General features: G+C 46.9%; 1 protein-coding gene across 1 annotated transcript; it reads right to left on the reverse strand.

The window, feature by feature from the left end:
- Positions 1-8,841: 8,841 nt before the first annotated feature.
- On the reverse strand, positions 8,842-12,316 carry LOC100764121 (zinc finger protein ZIC 1). Its single transcript, XM_027410960.2, has 3 exons — positions 11,335-12,316; positions 9,743-9,906; positions 8,842-9,039 (listed from the first exon to the last, which is right to left on the reverse strand). Exons 1-3 carry the CDS (start codon positions 12,314-12,316, stop codon positions 8,842-8,844), a joined length of 1,344 nt encoding a protein of 447 aa, XP_027266761.1.
- Between the last annotated feature and the right edge of the window lie 3,152 nt (positions 12,317-15,468).

Consider the following 15,468-nt stretch of genomic DNA (forward strand, 5'->3'; position numbering starts at 1 on the left):
TTATTTAAGGAGTTAGGAATGTGCCTTTTATCCGGTATCCTTCATTGCCCTTTTCAGGGCCCTGCCTGACACTCAGTTAAGCCTCGGGACTTAGAAAGATCATTTCCTAGAACACTAATTTAAGCGAAATCTGGATTCAGAGCGTGGGTTTACACGCCCAGCTGGAATGTCTAATGTATCAAATCCTCGTTAACGAACGGCCTGCTCCGTGGCCGTGTCAGCCAAAGGTCAGGCCTGTGCAACAGGGCCGAGTAGTTCAAAAGCCCTCTTCCATCCAGCACCCTGATCACCGCCACCCCCATCCATCTCTCAGATTTCAATAATAGTGCACACAAGAGCTCCAACTAGAAATACCATGGCTGTTTCACTCTGTGTGTGTGTGTGTGTGTATGTGTGTGTGTGTGTGTGTGTGTGTGTGTGTGTTCCCTTCTCCCTTCGTTCTTCACTTTAGTAAAATGTAAACGGCATGTGTTAATACAACTGATTTAAAAATTACAAGTTTTTATTTCTTGTAGGAAGGGATCAGTATTAATGGACAAAGCAACTGTTAAAATGTCCCCAAGAGGCGACTATACTATGAGTGACATACATGGTAAATGTTAAAACAGCAATAATGATAATTCACTGAATCCCAATAAAACAAAAACAAAAACAAAACATGAGTAACTTTTGTTGGAAACCTTTGTGATTAAAACAGCCTAGGAGAAGTCAGGCGAGTCTCCTACATGCCCCCATTGACATCCCCCCACACCTTTAGAAACACAGAGGCTTGTGCTCTCTCTCTCTCTCTCTCTCTCTCTCTCTCTCTCTCTCTCTCTCTCTCTCTCTCCTGATAGCTGTGGTGATTTCGGGGCCAAAGAGGACCCAGGATCTTGAGGCTGGCACATCTCCCTCCTCATTGTGGAGTCCAGTCCCCTTGGGCTAATCTGAAGGCTGCTTGGGGTTGGCTGCTCCCAACAGTCCAACTTGGTGGCTTGGTCTCACGCACTCAAGCAGCCATGAACCCACGTGGATGGAGGCTCGGGAAGAACTGGACTTACCATATCTGGGGTCTAGATTTCAGATAGGTTTGGCAGCGGATTGAGGCGGATAAATAGAGTCATTCCTACTGGAGACAAGCAATTTGGGCAAGGGCTAAGGCACCAAAAAGCAGATCCGGGTCCCTTTTCCCTAGCTGCCACACCTGCAAGCTGCAGCCAGTGAAGATTGAACTTGACCTGCAGCTGGTCCCTCCGGAACCTGAGTCTCTGGGGCCCTGACGCTGCCACTCCTCTGGCCCAGAGAGGGCCGCTGCCGCGTGAGCTCCTAGGCCGCGGCCGAGCTGAGTCTTGCTACTGAGCCAGGACCCCCACCGCAGTGTGCCGACCCCGAACTCCATTCCGCCCCGCCCCTCCCTTCCTTTCAGCCCGCGCCAAATGAGGTTTCTTTGGGCCTTGGTCTTTGAGGAAAGGCGCGCGAACACACGCTGGCTTTGAGCTTTCTACTCAGGGATCCCCTCACAGACCTTCATCACTAGCTAGAGTCGGTAGTCTTGGTCGCTGCTGGCCTGGTATTCAAACCCAGAAAGACCCACGTCTTTCTGCGTGGCTTCTGTTTCAAGGAATCTGCACTTTCCTCGGAAAGGAGAACTAAGTGAACCTTTGTGTCCTCACCACTATTTTGAGTGTACAGGATGAGTGGCTTTGACCAAGCTTCCCCGTGGGCCTAACCCTCGGTGGGAGAGGCAGGTACATGTATTCTTCTGAGAAACTCCAGTTATTGAGCTGCGAGATTGGCTGAAAATGGCATTGAGCTACCACGCTATCTAGGAAGAAAGGCCGTGTTCAAGTACAAGGCAGTAGAGTATTTGGTCCTTGGTGACAGGCAGGTGAAAAGAAGGGGCTGTCCTGCCCCTAGAGCAGACTGCTGTGTGAACTGGTGGGTAACCCAGGCTTTCATCGTTGCTAGTAAGCGTGTGAGCTGCACACAATGGCTCTACCTGTTCATCTGAAAGTTAAGTTCAGCGGAAGATTAGATGTGTTGGAGGCCATTTCCGCCATCACTGGACAGGGTTTTAATTGAAACACCTAAAACGAATAATTCTACAAGTCCATGAAAGGATCAAGTTGACTCGGAGACACCCACCTCCCTCCCCGCTACCCACTTTATTCTAAAGAAATGCTGGCCAGTCCGTCGGACACATTAAACAGTGGCTCTGAAAATAATCCATAGGCCTCAACATACCAGCAAATGTACATAACTCCACAAATGTCACAGGGAGAGAAAAAGGTAACCCCAGTGCCTGAAGTTCGCACTTCCTGGTTTCTGGGTCAAGACAGTTTCTAAGTCTGTTTGAGCTCATCCAGACCATTTCTAGTCCGCACAGCCGCAAACTGACTAGTACTGGGGAGGGGTCCATAAAAGACCCCAGAGTAGCTGCTTAAGCAAATGGCATCTAGTGCAATGATGCGGGGTGGGGGTGGGGTGGGGTGGGGGTATCTTTGGAGGAATGCCAGGGGGGTAGAGGAAAGGTCAGAGGAGGACACAAAGATAGGCACGCACAGGGACTGGACTCTGAATAAGCGAAGTAGAAAGCCGCTACGAACCTCCTATCTCTCCTATCGCCAGGCCCTTGAAAGGCCGGTCCCTAGGGCCCATCTGAGTCCACAGCACATTTTGTGTGAGGAACGCGGAAAAGGTGTGTATCTGAGAACAGCCAGAGTGCTAGAACCCGCATTAGAAGGAATAGAACATAGGGAGCCCCTGAGTGGATAACGAATAAGCCAGGAGTCCAGACAACAGTATGTTTGGCCCACTCAATCCAAACAACCCAGCATCCCAGAAAAGGGAGAACCCTGCACTTCTCCCGCCGCTCAGTTCTTATAGTGGCTGCCGTAGGTTACCCGAGCCTCTGCTGGCATTGTGAACTCACTTAAACCAGCGCGGTTTGAAAACAAACACGTGCGGTTTCCCCGCCGCACTATTTTGGGAGTCAGGCCAGAGACTTTCACAGGCAGGAGCTTCCGCGATTCCCTCCTCTGCTCGCCAAGGGCGGGGGCACATGCATATTCATTAGCACGTGGAGCCCTGGGCCGCTTGCCGCGCATGCGCGCTCCTGGTCCGGCTGGAGGCCCGGGGGGACCTGGAAACACGTCCCAGCTGGCAGAGGCGCAGCAGGCCCCTTAGGTTACCCACCAGGCCAAGTGTGGCCGTGTCTTCTACGCCAGGGCTGGGCGAGAGGTTAGCTCAAGTATCCTCTGCACTCGCTCCTCAGGCCTGTTTTCATACTTCCAAAAATCCTCCTGGGCAAAAAAATGTCAACAAATTTTATCCCATCCTTTAATCTTGGTTTTCTCCTCTTCTGCAACTTCAGTTTCTTTGTCAGAGGCTAAAAAATTCCGGTTTAGACAAAGTTTAAAAAAAAAAAGTAAACAATTGCGATCTGAGCTCTTCTCAGCGTTCATGTTCAGATTTTTTTTTTGAGGCTTATATTGGAAATGGTTGCACACAACACACACACACACACACACACACACACACACACACACACACACACACACACACCAACTGATAGCTTTTGTTTTATAAGTTTGCAGTTTGCTCGAGTCTAATGCTTTACAGCGAGTCTGTTGTTGAAGATATGTTTACACTGTGTTCATGCCCACGTTCAGCAGTTGGCTTGTGCTTGTACTGTGGGTGGATACATCTCTCGGTAACTTCCACAGTCTGGATATTCTCCTGAGCCGGCTATAGAGAAACCCCTTGACCATGGAAGGCAATCAGAATTCAGTGTACAGACTGCCACAGATCTCTAACACCACCATTAGCCAACAGTTTCCGTACTAGATGGCTAAATTCCATTTCTGGAGAAACCCACCTCTAATTCATCATGTGGAAACCCTAATGAGGGCTGATGACCATTCCACCTTGTAGGATAAAACAGTCCCTAGTTTGCATGGAGTGTTTCCTATCGCTGAGGGAAAAATACTAAACCAATCAGCTGCTCATAGATTGAAGGCCAGCATTATTCCTAATTTGTGCATAGAATAACATTATATTTTCAACAGATTTTGAAAGTCTTGATTATAAGCTATAATTCAATATTTTTGTTTGTCTCAGTTTAGTAACTATCTATTGAAAATAAGAGTGCCATATGATGACCAATACCACCTGGGGGTATTGGTCATTATAGCTTACATCTATAATCATTTTAAATGGGTACATGCTACAACCAGTGGGGTAACATTTTTCTCCTTAAAAATTAAGAGAAAAAATATTATGGGTTAGGTAGGTCTTAGTGTCTGGAACTGCCAGAAACATGATCAGTCTTTCCAATGCCTCTCTGCTTTCAAGAATTCAAAAAGTAAAGAATGACAGCCAAGCTGAGCATCTGTATGAAAACACCTTTTCTTCTTGGTGTGAATGCATAGTTCTGAGCACTACAATTGATGTTACTGGGAGTCTAGACCTCTGTACCTAAAAGGGGGTGATTAGCATTTTAAGTTGGAGAAACGAGAGAAGTGGAAGCTGAAAACATACAAAATCTGATGTCTTCGCATCTAGACCAACAATAGCTGAGGGAATAAACCCAGTGCCTTCCTTTTAAGTGTGCCAGGCCACATGCAGCTACCCCTCAAAATGACTTACACGGAATCCATCTCTAAGATCCAAGGTTTGCTCCAAGTCACTTCTTAGGGGATAATGTGCTCAGGTACCAAGTCTATCATCAATAATCTTCGAGGGCCCTGGGCACTAATTACACCTTGGCCTCCATCATGGTGCTTAGAAAGGTTTGGGTAGGTGGGTGAGATCTTGGACAGTGTACTGCTGTTGACAAGCCTTTCAAAGTTCCCAGAAAACTTCACAATCAACAAATAAAAATATCTAAATGCCAAGCCCATCAGGAAAGAAGGTTAGTGCTATTTTCATTGTCAGTTAAAGCTAAATAAAAAAATATATGAATAAATAAATAAATAAGGCAATTGAAAGGTTACATCTTTCTTTTAGAGGTGGTTTGTTTCTTAAAGGTTAACTTGAATGCTTGACTTTAAAAAATCAAAATCATCAGCTGCAAATGCTTAAAGCAGTTGGGGGTAGCTTTTGAAGAAGAAAACAAAGGATCTGAAATATTTGAGAATTACTTAGCCCCCATATAAATGGTGCTTGTGTGTTTGTATTCTTGCTCTTTGAATGCACACACACACACACACACACACACACACACACACACACACACTACACACACCAAACTCAGTCCTCATCGTTTCTCAAAAGAATGCTTATACTCAGGCATTTTCTGTTGACACAAAATAACATTTTAATAACTTGTTAGCTGTCCTAATCATTTGGTAGTACCCAGAATACAATGCAGTATGCAATATGAACCAGTAAGGCCTTCTGCCTAGATCAAAATCCACAACTGCATATAGAAACCAGCCATTTGCAGCATCTTCAGCTCCTGCTAAATAGAGTCTAACAATATATTTCTCTGTTCACATTCATGTATTTCAAAACCTAATAGCCCATGAAGAAAAGTATGAAGAATACATCTCAAGAAGCAGACATTAAAGGTGCCAGCAAAATAATAGACTACATTTAAGTTTAAAGCATTATTTTGGTGACTTACATCATTAATGACTTTCTCTTTGTGGTGGGCATTGGAGGAAACAATGCAAAGAGGGGATTGGCATAAATATTGTCTTCTATTATAAAAGTTCCTTTGCTGTGTGAGATTATTCATACATACATACAGAGGCCTTCTCAAGTGGCAATAGAATTATTTGACCTTAAGAAATCTACATGAATATTTGAAATTTGAAAAAAATGTACTTCTAAAATGTATTTTTAAAATAGTCTGTATAAATCATTTGTCATAGTGTGATATTTAATTATTACACTATGCTTTTAAAGCAAAAGGGCATTGGGTACATAACAATCAGACAGAATTTCACATTTGAAGTAAACTTAATTTAGAAATAGTCAAATATGCCGTCATCTTAAATACTCTGACAAAAATCACAAAACTGCTGTTAAAACTACCATCATATTCACATCAAGTTCTGCCCCAAAAATCTCATCTTTAACAAAAAGGGGGAGAGATTATTATTGTTTTATCCCTGTTATTATTTCTAGGAAGATGAGTTATTTCTATTTCTCTTTCTGTGTTTAATGTTGGGCTCAGTGTCTGATGTCAGTTTAAATACTATACTATTAATCAATCTTAAACTTTCCAGGCTACTGAGACCAGGGTTTTAATCTCACAAATTTTTAGTTACAGCAATTCTTGCTTAGGTATTCAACTTTTTAAAATCTCAACAAATTTTGCAAGGTGGCGCTCTTTTCTCAAAAGGCCAATATTGTTATTATAAACAGAACAACTTTGTTTTTACATTTAAACATCAGTATTCTCACCCTTTTCTATTTAAAAAATCACATGATATATTATAAAAGCAGCAAAGCCTTTTATCTATAAATAAGACTTTGTTGACTAAACATTAGAAGTACAAATAGCAAGAGGTGGTTCTAAAGAGTGTAATATTTTTATTTTTTAATTAGCCAGTGATATAATTTCTTAAGTTGCTATTGCTGTGAAACACATGTTAAGCACTTAAGAGGTTCTTGTTCTTAGGCCTGTAACTTCCGGGACACACAGAGGACAGTTAAGAGCAGAGCCATGCTTCCCCTGACTTCTAACTCATCCATACCCTTGCAGGCATAGCCAAGGGCCTGATTTGTGAGTTCTAGCTACGTTGTCTGCCTAATGGGGCGATCATGCAAGCGACAACCAGAGACAAAGAAACCAGCGTCCCTACCAGAGAACCTAACTTCGCCGAAGCAGCATAGCTTGCAAATCTATCAAACTAAACTGCAAGAAAGACAATCTGATTTAGAGAAAGGGCGTTCTGCCACAGTCATTAAGCACAAGTAATTTAGATTTTTTATATTGTCTCCTCATTTACAAATTTACTGTATCAACGCCAGCCAATGGAACGAATTTCTTAAGTAAATGAGAAATAAATAAAAGAGATAGAAAGATAATCACATTACATAAAATAATTCTGTTTTCTAGATGTATTTTTGAGAGAACTAATGGCAGTAGCAAAATTATAGGAATAATAATATATCATAGGAAGTAATTAATTTAAATTAGCATCATGTTTGAAAAATATAAGTGAAACGCTTTATGGACATTTACTTTTGTACAAAGATGGAAGGCCTGGAAAAGCATGCATCGGCATCCTGAAAATTAGTTATGGCCATAATGGTTTAATTGAAGACAGCAATTTAAAATATAATATTGTAAATCTACAATCCAGTTTCAGACCAGGGGATTTAATTGGGGAGGGGGTTAAGCTGAACCCTTGAATGACTGCAAGTTCATTTGCAAGGCTACAGAGAGAGCCCCCGAGCTTCTCACAATTCGCTTACATTAATATTGATGTTGCCTGTGCAATCTATTTCCGTTATTTTTATGGTTGTTATTCTATGTCTGCAAAGGTCATTTAAATTATACTGAGGCCGAAAATTTGTTTCATAAATTTTGATATAAATACTAATTACACCCTCTCGGAGAGCCAGCAGGGTAGCGTTCATTTATCAAGTTTATATGACCTGCAATGACAGAAAAGAAGGGAAGAGAGGCTGGAGAGCTTTCCCGAAGATCCACTAAGGCTGGCACAGGTTGCTGGGGGGGGGAGGGGTGTGAAGAAGAAATTCCTACCACAATCACTGAGATTTAAGAATCTTTAATAAGGTACGAAAGATTACCAAACAGTTCTGGAAACTAAAGTGTACATAAGAGTTTTTTTTTTTCTAGCCATAAATATTGAATAGCTGTAACATGGATAAACCGGGCCCTTTACATGCGGATAAATATGGAAACTAGGAATTATATACATTGCGTGGTTGTATATTTTGCCAAAAGCAATGGACAGCTATAGTTTATATCTTTTTTAATATCACTTTACATAAACAAATGGAACAGTGTGACACGTAAGATCCGGGCTCATACTATACGAATTGTTGACAGGACATGAAACAACATTTTACTGCACTAAAGTACTCAGACTTTGGGACGAAAATGTTTGCACTTTATACAAAAAAAAGCACATTAATATCAATAATATTCTGTTAGGTCGACGTGGAGACTGTATTCGTACAAAGTAGTTCACATTTTGGTACACATTTACTAGAACATTCTCGCCATTCAGTACAAACAGTTGGCTTTCGGCCGCCCACCCCTCCCCCTCCCCCCTCCCGCAGGCCCTCCCCTCCCCAATGCAAAGACCACCACGCCACGATCCCACCCACCCACTCCAACCGAAGTGTAGCTATATACAGAATCCAACAGAACAGATTTAAGCTAATAATTCTGTATTTACAAGAAAGCAAAACAAGAAGATAAAGAAAAGCTGCAGCCCCAGAGAGCTTGTTCTGATCCAACAAGAAATTGGCCCTCAGGGCCTTTAAGCCGTGTTCGGTCAGGCAGCCACCTCCTCTTCCACCCCCTCCCGCCCTTCAGCTACCAAGCCTTTTCCAAAAAAAAAGAAAAAGAAAAAGAAAGAAAGAAAGAAAGAAAGAGAGAGAGGGCGAGAAAAGAAAGAAAGAAACGAAAGAAAGAAAGAAAACGAGAAAGAAAAGAAAGAAGAAAATGAAAAGAAAGAGAAAATGGAAAAAAATTAAAGGCTTGCTGTTTGCTCTGTCTTACTCAGTCCTGGATTTATCGGCAGATTTAGAAACAAAAACAAACGTTTGCGGGATCGAGTCGAGGGGTGTTTCGATTTTCAGGATTCTTTCAATTATAATGTGTGTACGTGTGTGTTCAGTCTCTTAAATAGGGTTTGGCATGTTTTGTTTCTGATTTTAAACGTACCATTCGTTAAAATTGGAAGAGAGCGCGCTGTGGCCGGCTGTGTGGTGGACCGCGGAGGAGGAGGGCGACATGGAGCTGGTGGTCGGGTTGTCTGTGGTGGGAGACACGATGGTGGGTGGCGTGGACGACTCGTACCCAGAGCTGGCAGCGGGCGAAGGCTGTGAGCCCTGAGAAGAGGACTCGTGGACCTGAGAGAATAAAGTTGGGTTTTAATGCAGATAAAGAGTGAGCCCAGCGGCTACGCCGGGTATGAAGGCTAAGCTCCCCCTCCCCCCTGTGTGCGCCCCCTCCCCTAACCCTCCTAGCTACTTTGAAAGCCAGGGTTCTCCCAGACTCTCTTTAGACAGGACCAATGGGACTTGGGCTTAGTTCTCCCGGCTCGGCCCAGCATTCCCACTCTCTAGGAGGAGACTGCGCCCCGAGGAACTCACAAAAGAAAAAAGGGGGAGGGGGGCTGGGAAGGGGGAGGCTGCTTTCCAGGCCAGAGTCTAGGAAAGTTCACTTCCTAAAGTTTGCCTGACCACTTTGAGGAGAGCGGATATTGAGAGCTGCGCTCAGCACCGCGTCCTCCTCGCCTTCCCCTGGCTGCCCTGAGCATGGCCGTGCTTTTCTCGGCAGCCTCCGCAGCCACAGCTCTGACAGCGCGGCCTGGAAGTCATCTCACTTATTTTTACTTTCACTATGAAATACTCAGTTTAATTGGCCTCTGGTTCTGCTGTCTTTCCCGTCCCTGCTCCCTCTACCCAGTTCCACCCGACAGAGGTAAACTGTTTGCCTTTCCGCCTCCTGCGGCTTCTGCCGCCGCCCAGAAGCCGCTCCAGAGTGGCTGGCACCCGCCCGAGCGCAGAAAGGGCTCCTGCTCGAAGGCGAGCGGCCAGACCGCGGCGTTACCTTCATGTGTTTGCGCAGAGAGCTGGGGTGCGTGTAGGACTTGTCGCACATCTTGCAAAGGTATGGTTTGTCGCTAGTGTGCACGTGCATGTGCTTCTTGCGGTCGCTGCTGTTAGCGAAGCGCCGGTCGCAGCCTTCGAACTCGCACTTGAAAGGCTTCTCCCCTGGTATGAAAGTTGAGAAAGAGATGGGTCTTTTAAAAAAAAATAAATCAGTAGCTGTGTTTCCAAAGTTTAATAGAGAAATTTCAGTAAGTTAAAATGCTAGTTGCCCAGGGGTAGCCCTTTCGAGTTTAAAATCTGGATTTTTAAAAATCCGTGCATCTATAGTGTAACGATGAAGATTTTAACGCCCAAGACCAATGTATCTGCATTTTATTTTTGCTTTGTAGGGTGGTAGTAGTAGCAATAGAAGTAACAAGAACAGTTTTGGATTTTTTTTGTTTGTTTTGTTTTGTTTTTTCTATCCAGAATAGCAAGAGACTCTGGATGCTGGCTTTTCTACCCAGGTCTTTAAGGAGGTCACCCAGTCGCTTCTACTTAGCTCTTCTTTCTAATTTTCAGGACCATTTTCCTTCTGCTTTGCTCTTCTCTCCTCCCTCTTACCCCTCCCAGACACACTGTAAACCCCCCCCATTGCCTCTTGCACCCAACTCCACTCCACCCCCTACATACATCACATGTTATGGTGTGATTTAGAAAGGGGGAGGGAGCTGCAATGCCTAAAGTTCTTACCTGACTGGACCATTAAACCTAGAGTTCAAGTCGGGTTCTCTTCAACCAGACAATGTTCAAATACGGAGGGCTATCAGATCCCCTAATTCTTGGGCCCAAACGACCCGTGATTTCCAGCCTGCCCCCACCCCCATCTCCCGCCCGAAGCCCTGAGTTGCCTGGAACTTGTTTTCTTATTGTTGTTGTTGTTTTGTTTCTTTTTAAAGCTGTCGACTTTCGGGTATTTTTAAAGGCCAACTGGAGAACCCCGCATTTTAAGAACAGTCTCTATGCAGTTGTAACTGGCAGTTAGGATATTTGCACCTTACACCCACTGTCATCACTCCTCAATCCTAACTTGTCAGTTGTAAAATTCATATCTTCAAATATACATAAACCTGATGTCCTCCTCAGATCCAAATTATAACCCCTACCCCAACTACACCCACCACCTGTTTCTTTCTGTTTCTACATCGTTTAACTCAATCTCAACTTCCTCCACCTTTTTCAGTAGCAAAGACTCAGAGAGGGTAGCCACCAGCAAGAGTTTAGATTTGCTTGTAGCTGAAACAACTGGCGCCTCCACGGCTGCCCTACACGCGCCACCTCTCCGGGATTAGAGCTTGTCAAGCGTTTGACCAAACCAGATTCCGGGTTCCAATTCTTTTTATTCCTTGTTTTTAAAACCTGTATGCTCCGATCCTTCTCGTCCACGCTCTCTGTTAGCCCCTATTTCCAGACCCGAACTAAATATCAGATCTGCCTGTTTCCTGGAACCTGAGGCCCAGACCCCAGTGAGGCTGGGTCTGTGCCTCTCAGCCCCCAACTTTCGAATCTCGGCCCGGGTGGGAGATGGAGTATCCTACATAAATTCCATACCTGTGTGCGTCCTTTTGTGGATCTTGAGGTTCTCTGAACGCGCGAAAACCTTGCCGCAGCCAGGGAAAGGGCAGGGGAAAGGCTTTTCGCCCGTGTGCACGCGGATGTGGTTGACCAGTTTGTATTTGGCTTTGAAGGGCTTGCCCTCGCGTGGACACTCCTCCCAGAAGCAGATGTGGTTGCTCTGCTCTGGGCCACCAACGTGCTCCACCGTGACGTGCGTGACCAGCTCGTGCATGGTGCTGAAAGTTTTGTTGCACGACTTTTTGGGGTTGGCCAGCTGCTCCGGCTCGATCCATTTACAGATAAGCTCTTGCTTGATGGGTTGGCGCATATAGCGGAAGAAGGCGCCAGCGCCGTGATGTGCAGCCATGTTCACGTTCATGGGCCCGTAGCCGTGAAGCTGCGGTGCAGCGTAGTGCTCGGATCGCGGGCTGGTCACCTGGCCATACTGCTCCGGCCGCGGGTACATGTCCCCGGAGAAGCCTAGCCGCATCTGCCCGTTGACCACGTTGGGCGACGCGTGGCCCGCCGCCTGCTCGTGAAGCCCGGAGAAAAGGAGGTGGCCCGCGGCGTCCGTATGACCGTGTGGGCCCCCGAAGCCGCCGGCCGAAGCGGCGAAGAGGCTGTGCTGGGCGCTAGCTGCCGCCGCCGCGTCTCCGAAGCCCCGGTTGCGGAACAGAAAGTCCCGCGTAGAATTGAAAGCTGCGCTGGAGTAGGAGCCGACGTGGCCCGGGTGGTGATGGTGGCCCAGGGCCGCAGCAGCGGCGTAGCCGGGCGCCTGCGACGTGAAGGCTGTCTGCCCCGCCGAGGCCAGTTCGTGCGAACTGGGGTTGAGCTTGAAGGCGCCCATGCCGTCGGCGAACGGGTTGATACCCAGGCCCACGTCTCGCTCGGCCACGTCGCCCGCCGAGTGGTGCCGGGATGCGCCAAAGGTGGTCACACCGATCGCGGGATACTGGGGGCCGGCGTCCAGGAGCATCGTGGCTGCACGGGGCAAGCCCCGGCCTCCCCCGCCCCCCCCACCCTCGCCCGCCAAGGAGGGAAGATCAGGAGGAGGAGGAACGGGAGGCGGAGGAAGAGGAAGAAGAAGAGGAGGAGGGAGGGGGAGTCGACCCACCTAACGAAGTCTTAGCCAGCAGGCAGCGGCCAGGCACAAGCCGGCGCCCGCCCGGCCAAAGGCAGGCAAGCCGGATGACTGCCGGCCGGTAGAAGGCGGGCTCCGGCGCCTGCCGCTCCAACCGCGCCGGCCGGGCTCGCACTTTCTCGCCGCTCAGTCTCTGCCGAGAGGGCCTCGAGTCAAGGCTGCCCGGGGAAAGGCATAGAACATCTCAGCCCCCCAATAAAACTTCTTCCCGGATTTGTGGCATAGAGGAATGTGAGCGCGAGAGCCACCACTGCTCGCCCTGTCTCCTTCTCGCTCAGCGCGCCCCTCCTCACTTCTCGACTAGTCTCTCTCTCTCTCTCTCTCTCTCTCTCTCTCTCTCTCTCTCTCTCTCTCTCTCTTCTCTCTCTCTCTTCTCTCAGGCTCTCCTCCTCGCTCCTTCACTCTCCCTTTTCCCCCCTCTCTGCTTTTTGAAAAAAAAAGGGGGGGGAGAAAAAGCAAAGAAAAGGCGCAAATCATGCACAATATTGTCTTTTGCGGTTTATCTTCCTGGGGAGAAACTTTCACCTCCTCAGCCGGGCGGTGAGCGCGAGACTGATAGCAGCAATCATTCCTGCAGATAAATGAATTGAAAGGACGACACCGTCGTTCCCCCCCCCCCCTGATGAATGGGAGCAGGGGGAGGCGTCACGTGAGACCGACGCGGGCGACGATTGGTGAGGCGGCAATGCCCCCACATACCCCTCCCTCGGCCGCTGCGCCAACGAAGGGCGCGCGGTGGCGCCGCGCGCTGCTCATTGGCCCGCCCGCCTCATCAATCCCAGGTATTGTAAAGCGCTTGACATCCCCTTTTGACTAACAGGGCTGCCAGGAGTAGCAACTTTTTTTTTTTCCTGGCAAATTTTTCCCCCTCTTCTCACGGAAAAAAAAAATAAACTACGATTCCTTTTCCCTCTCATAGTCTCTCTCTCTGTCTCTCTCTGTCTCTTCCTCTCTCTCTTCTCTCCCTGTCTCTCTCTCTCTCTCTCTCTCTCTCTCTCTCTCTCTCTCTCTCTCTCTCTCTCTCTCTCTCTCTCTCTCTCTCTGCCTCCTCCTACCCCTCTTGGTTTCCCTCCTCTTCTAAGTCCCCCCCTTCTCCCTCTTTCTAATTTCTTTCTCCCCTCCCTCTGTTTCTTCCTCCCCCTCCCTCCCCCTTCCACTCCTCATCCCTCTGCCACTCTCCTTCAAACCTCCACTGAGCGATTATAGACTAGAGACCCCCGGCGTCTCGTAGAGCAGCAGTTGGGGACCAGCTGATAAACACCCCAAAGGCACTTCCAGAATGTCCCGATTCAGCAACTTTCTTTTCTCCCTCCCTCCCCTTCTCCCCCCTTCAAGGGAGGGCAGCAAAGGAGGCTTTTGTTATTTGCTTCTTTTGAAGTTTGCTTCCTTTTTGCCGGGCCTCTCTCCTGTTTATAATTTAAGATTCGGGAGCGCGAGGGCACGCCACTCTCTTTCCTAGAAACGTGATTTCTCGGTGTCTCCCGAAGCCTCAGTTTTCCAGGCTTCCTTCCTGCGTGCCCACTCACCCCCAAACACAGGTGGATGGAACTCTTAAACTTTTCCCGGTGTCTGAGGTTTGTCGGGTTGGGTTTTGTTTGTTTTTGTTTGGTTGGTTGTTTTTTTTTTTTTTTAATGGCAGTTTGAAAACGCTGTTGCTGATTTCCCTCCACCCTCATTTTTCTCTTTCCCCTGGTCCCGTCCGTTGTCTGCTTTGCCCCCACCCCCAACCCGCTCACTCTGCCCTCCAATTCCCATCCCCGGCCCCTTTCATTCAGGTAAAACTGTAAATTTCCCAACGTGCCATTGTTCCTCTGGATCTCCCAAAGCTCCCTAGAGATCCTGGAGTACTTTTTTTGGTATTTAAATCCCCAGTAGATAGGACCAATGTAAATTTTGTGACATTCAAACCTTTTCCAGTTCACAAATCAGTCACCCTTGTCACAGTTATTGAAATTCCGCAACTTGCCACAACAAGACGGTGGAAAAAGCGGGCGCGGTCTTTGTTGCCGACCAGGCTTTTGATCGCCAGAGAAAATTTACTTACCTTCAGATGAGTGAGCAGAAAAAGAAATAACACTCCCTTTGATTTAGTTAGGAAAATGCAGACATTTGGATTCCGTGCAAACATACAACACTCGCTTGTTTTCGCGACGCGGCCCTCGATTAACCTGTCTTTGCCCAGCGCAAAGTCTATTCAACAACTGCGCGTAGTTGCTTTTTGTCCCATCCACAAAGAACCATTGACTATATATTAAAATGATTGTTGAAAGGTAGAGGAGTATGGCACGTAAAAGCAGGGGAAAATCCCTGTAACTCAATCAATTAAACCGAGCGACATTTATACATTTTAAAAAATTCACGCGGATGTGGAGCCGGGGGCGATGGAGGTTGCGTTTCTCCTTAGCTCAGTTTTAAGCCCATCAGCTTGGCCCAGGATTTAGCCTTAGCGCCTGCATATTCATTAGGTCTAATTATTTTCTAGTAAGGAAAACACAAAAAGCCAAGAGTCGGAATCCTTCAATTTGCCCTTTGTTTCTAACTTCATTTGGCTTCTTTGCAGCTGAATCAAGGCTCTAAACTCTTTTCCAGACAAAGGGACCTTCAACTCATCCTTTCACGTGATGTCCGGTTAGAAAACTTACCAGTTTGCCAAGCATAAGGAAAATGAAATGGTCCCCCCTCTCCTCTCTCTTCTCTTTCTCTCTCTCTCCTTTCTCAGCTAGCTTTCCTAGGGCTGGAGGAAGAAAGGTCAGAGCTGCTACTTGTAGCCTCCTTTTCTGTTTTTTTTCAGTTTTCTTCCCAGATTCTGGTTTGGGCACAGTGAACTGGAATTAGCTATCCTTTATAAACACCACACACACACACACACACACACACACACACACACACACACACACACACACACACACAGGCTCTGAAGTCAGATTGTGGCTGGGGATGGTTTCTCTGTGTCTGAAGAGATTGTGTTTGAGCATCTCTGCTTGTGG

The sequence above is a fragment of the Cricetulus griseus genome, chromosome 4, assembly GCF_003668045.3.
Source record: "Cricetulus griseus strain 17A/GY chromosome 4, alternate assembly CriGri-PICRH-1.0, whole genome shotgun sequence".
In the NCBI taxonomy this organism is placed as follows: domain Eukaryota; kingdom Metazoa; phylum Chordata; class Mammalia; order Rodentia; family Cricetidae; genus Cricetulus; species Cricetulus griseus.

What these genes read in the sequence shown, in the direction of transcription:
- LOC100764121 (XM_027410960.2), bottom strand. Translation starts at nt 12,316, where the DNA reads ATGCTCCTGGACGCCGGCCCCCAGTATCCCGCGATCGGTGTGACCACC. An exon ending in CCACAAAAGGACGCACACAG is followed by an intron (nt 9,907 to 11,334) that starts GTATGGAATTTA and finishes CTTTCATACCAG; the next exon opens with GGGAGAAGCCTTTCAAGTGC. An exon ending in CTCTGCGCAAACACATGAAG is followed by an intron (nt 9,040 to 9,742) that starts GTAACGCCGCGG and finishes TTATTCTCTCAG; the next exon opens with GTCCACGAGTCCTCTTCTCA.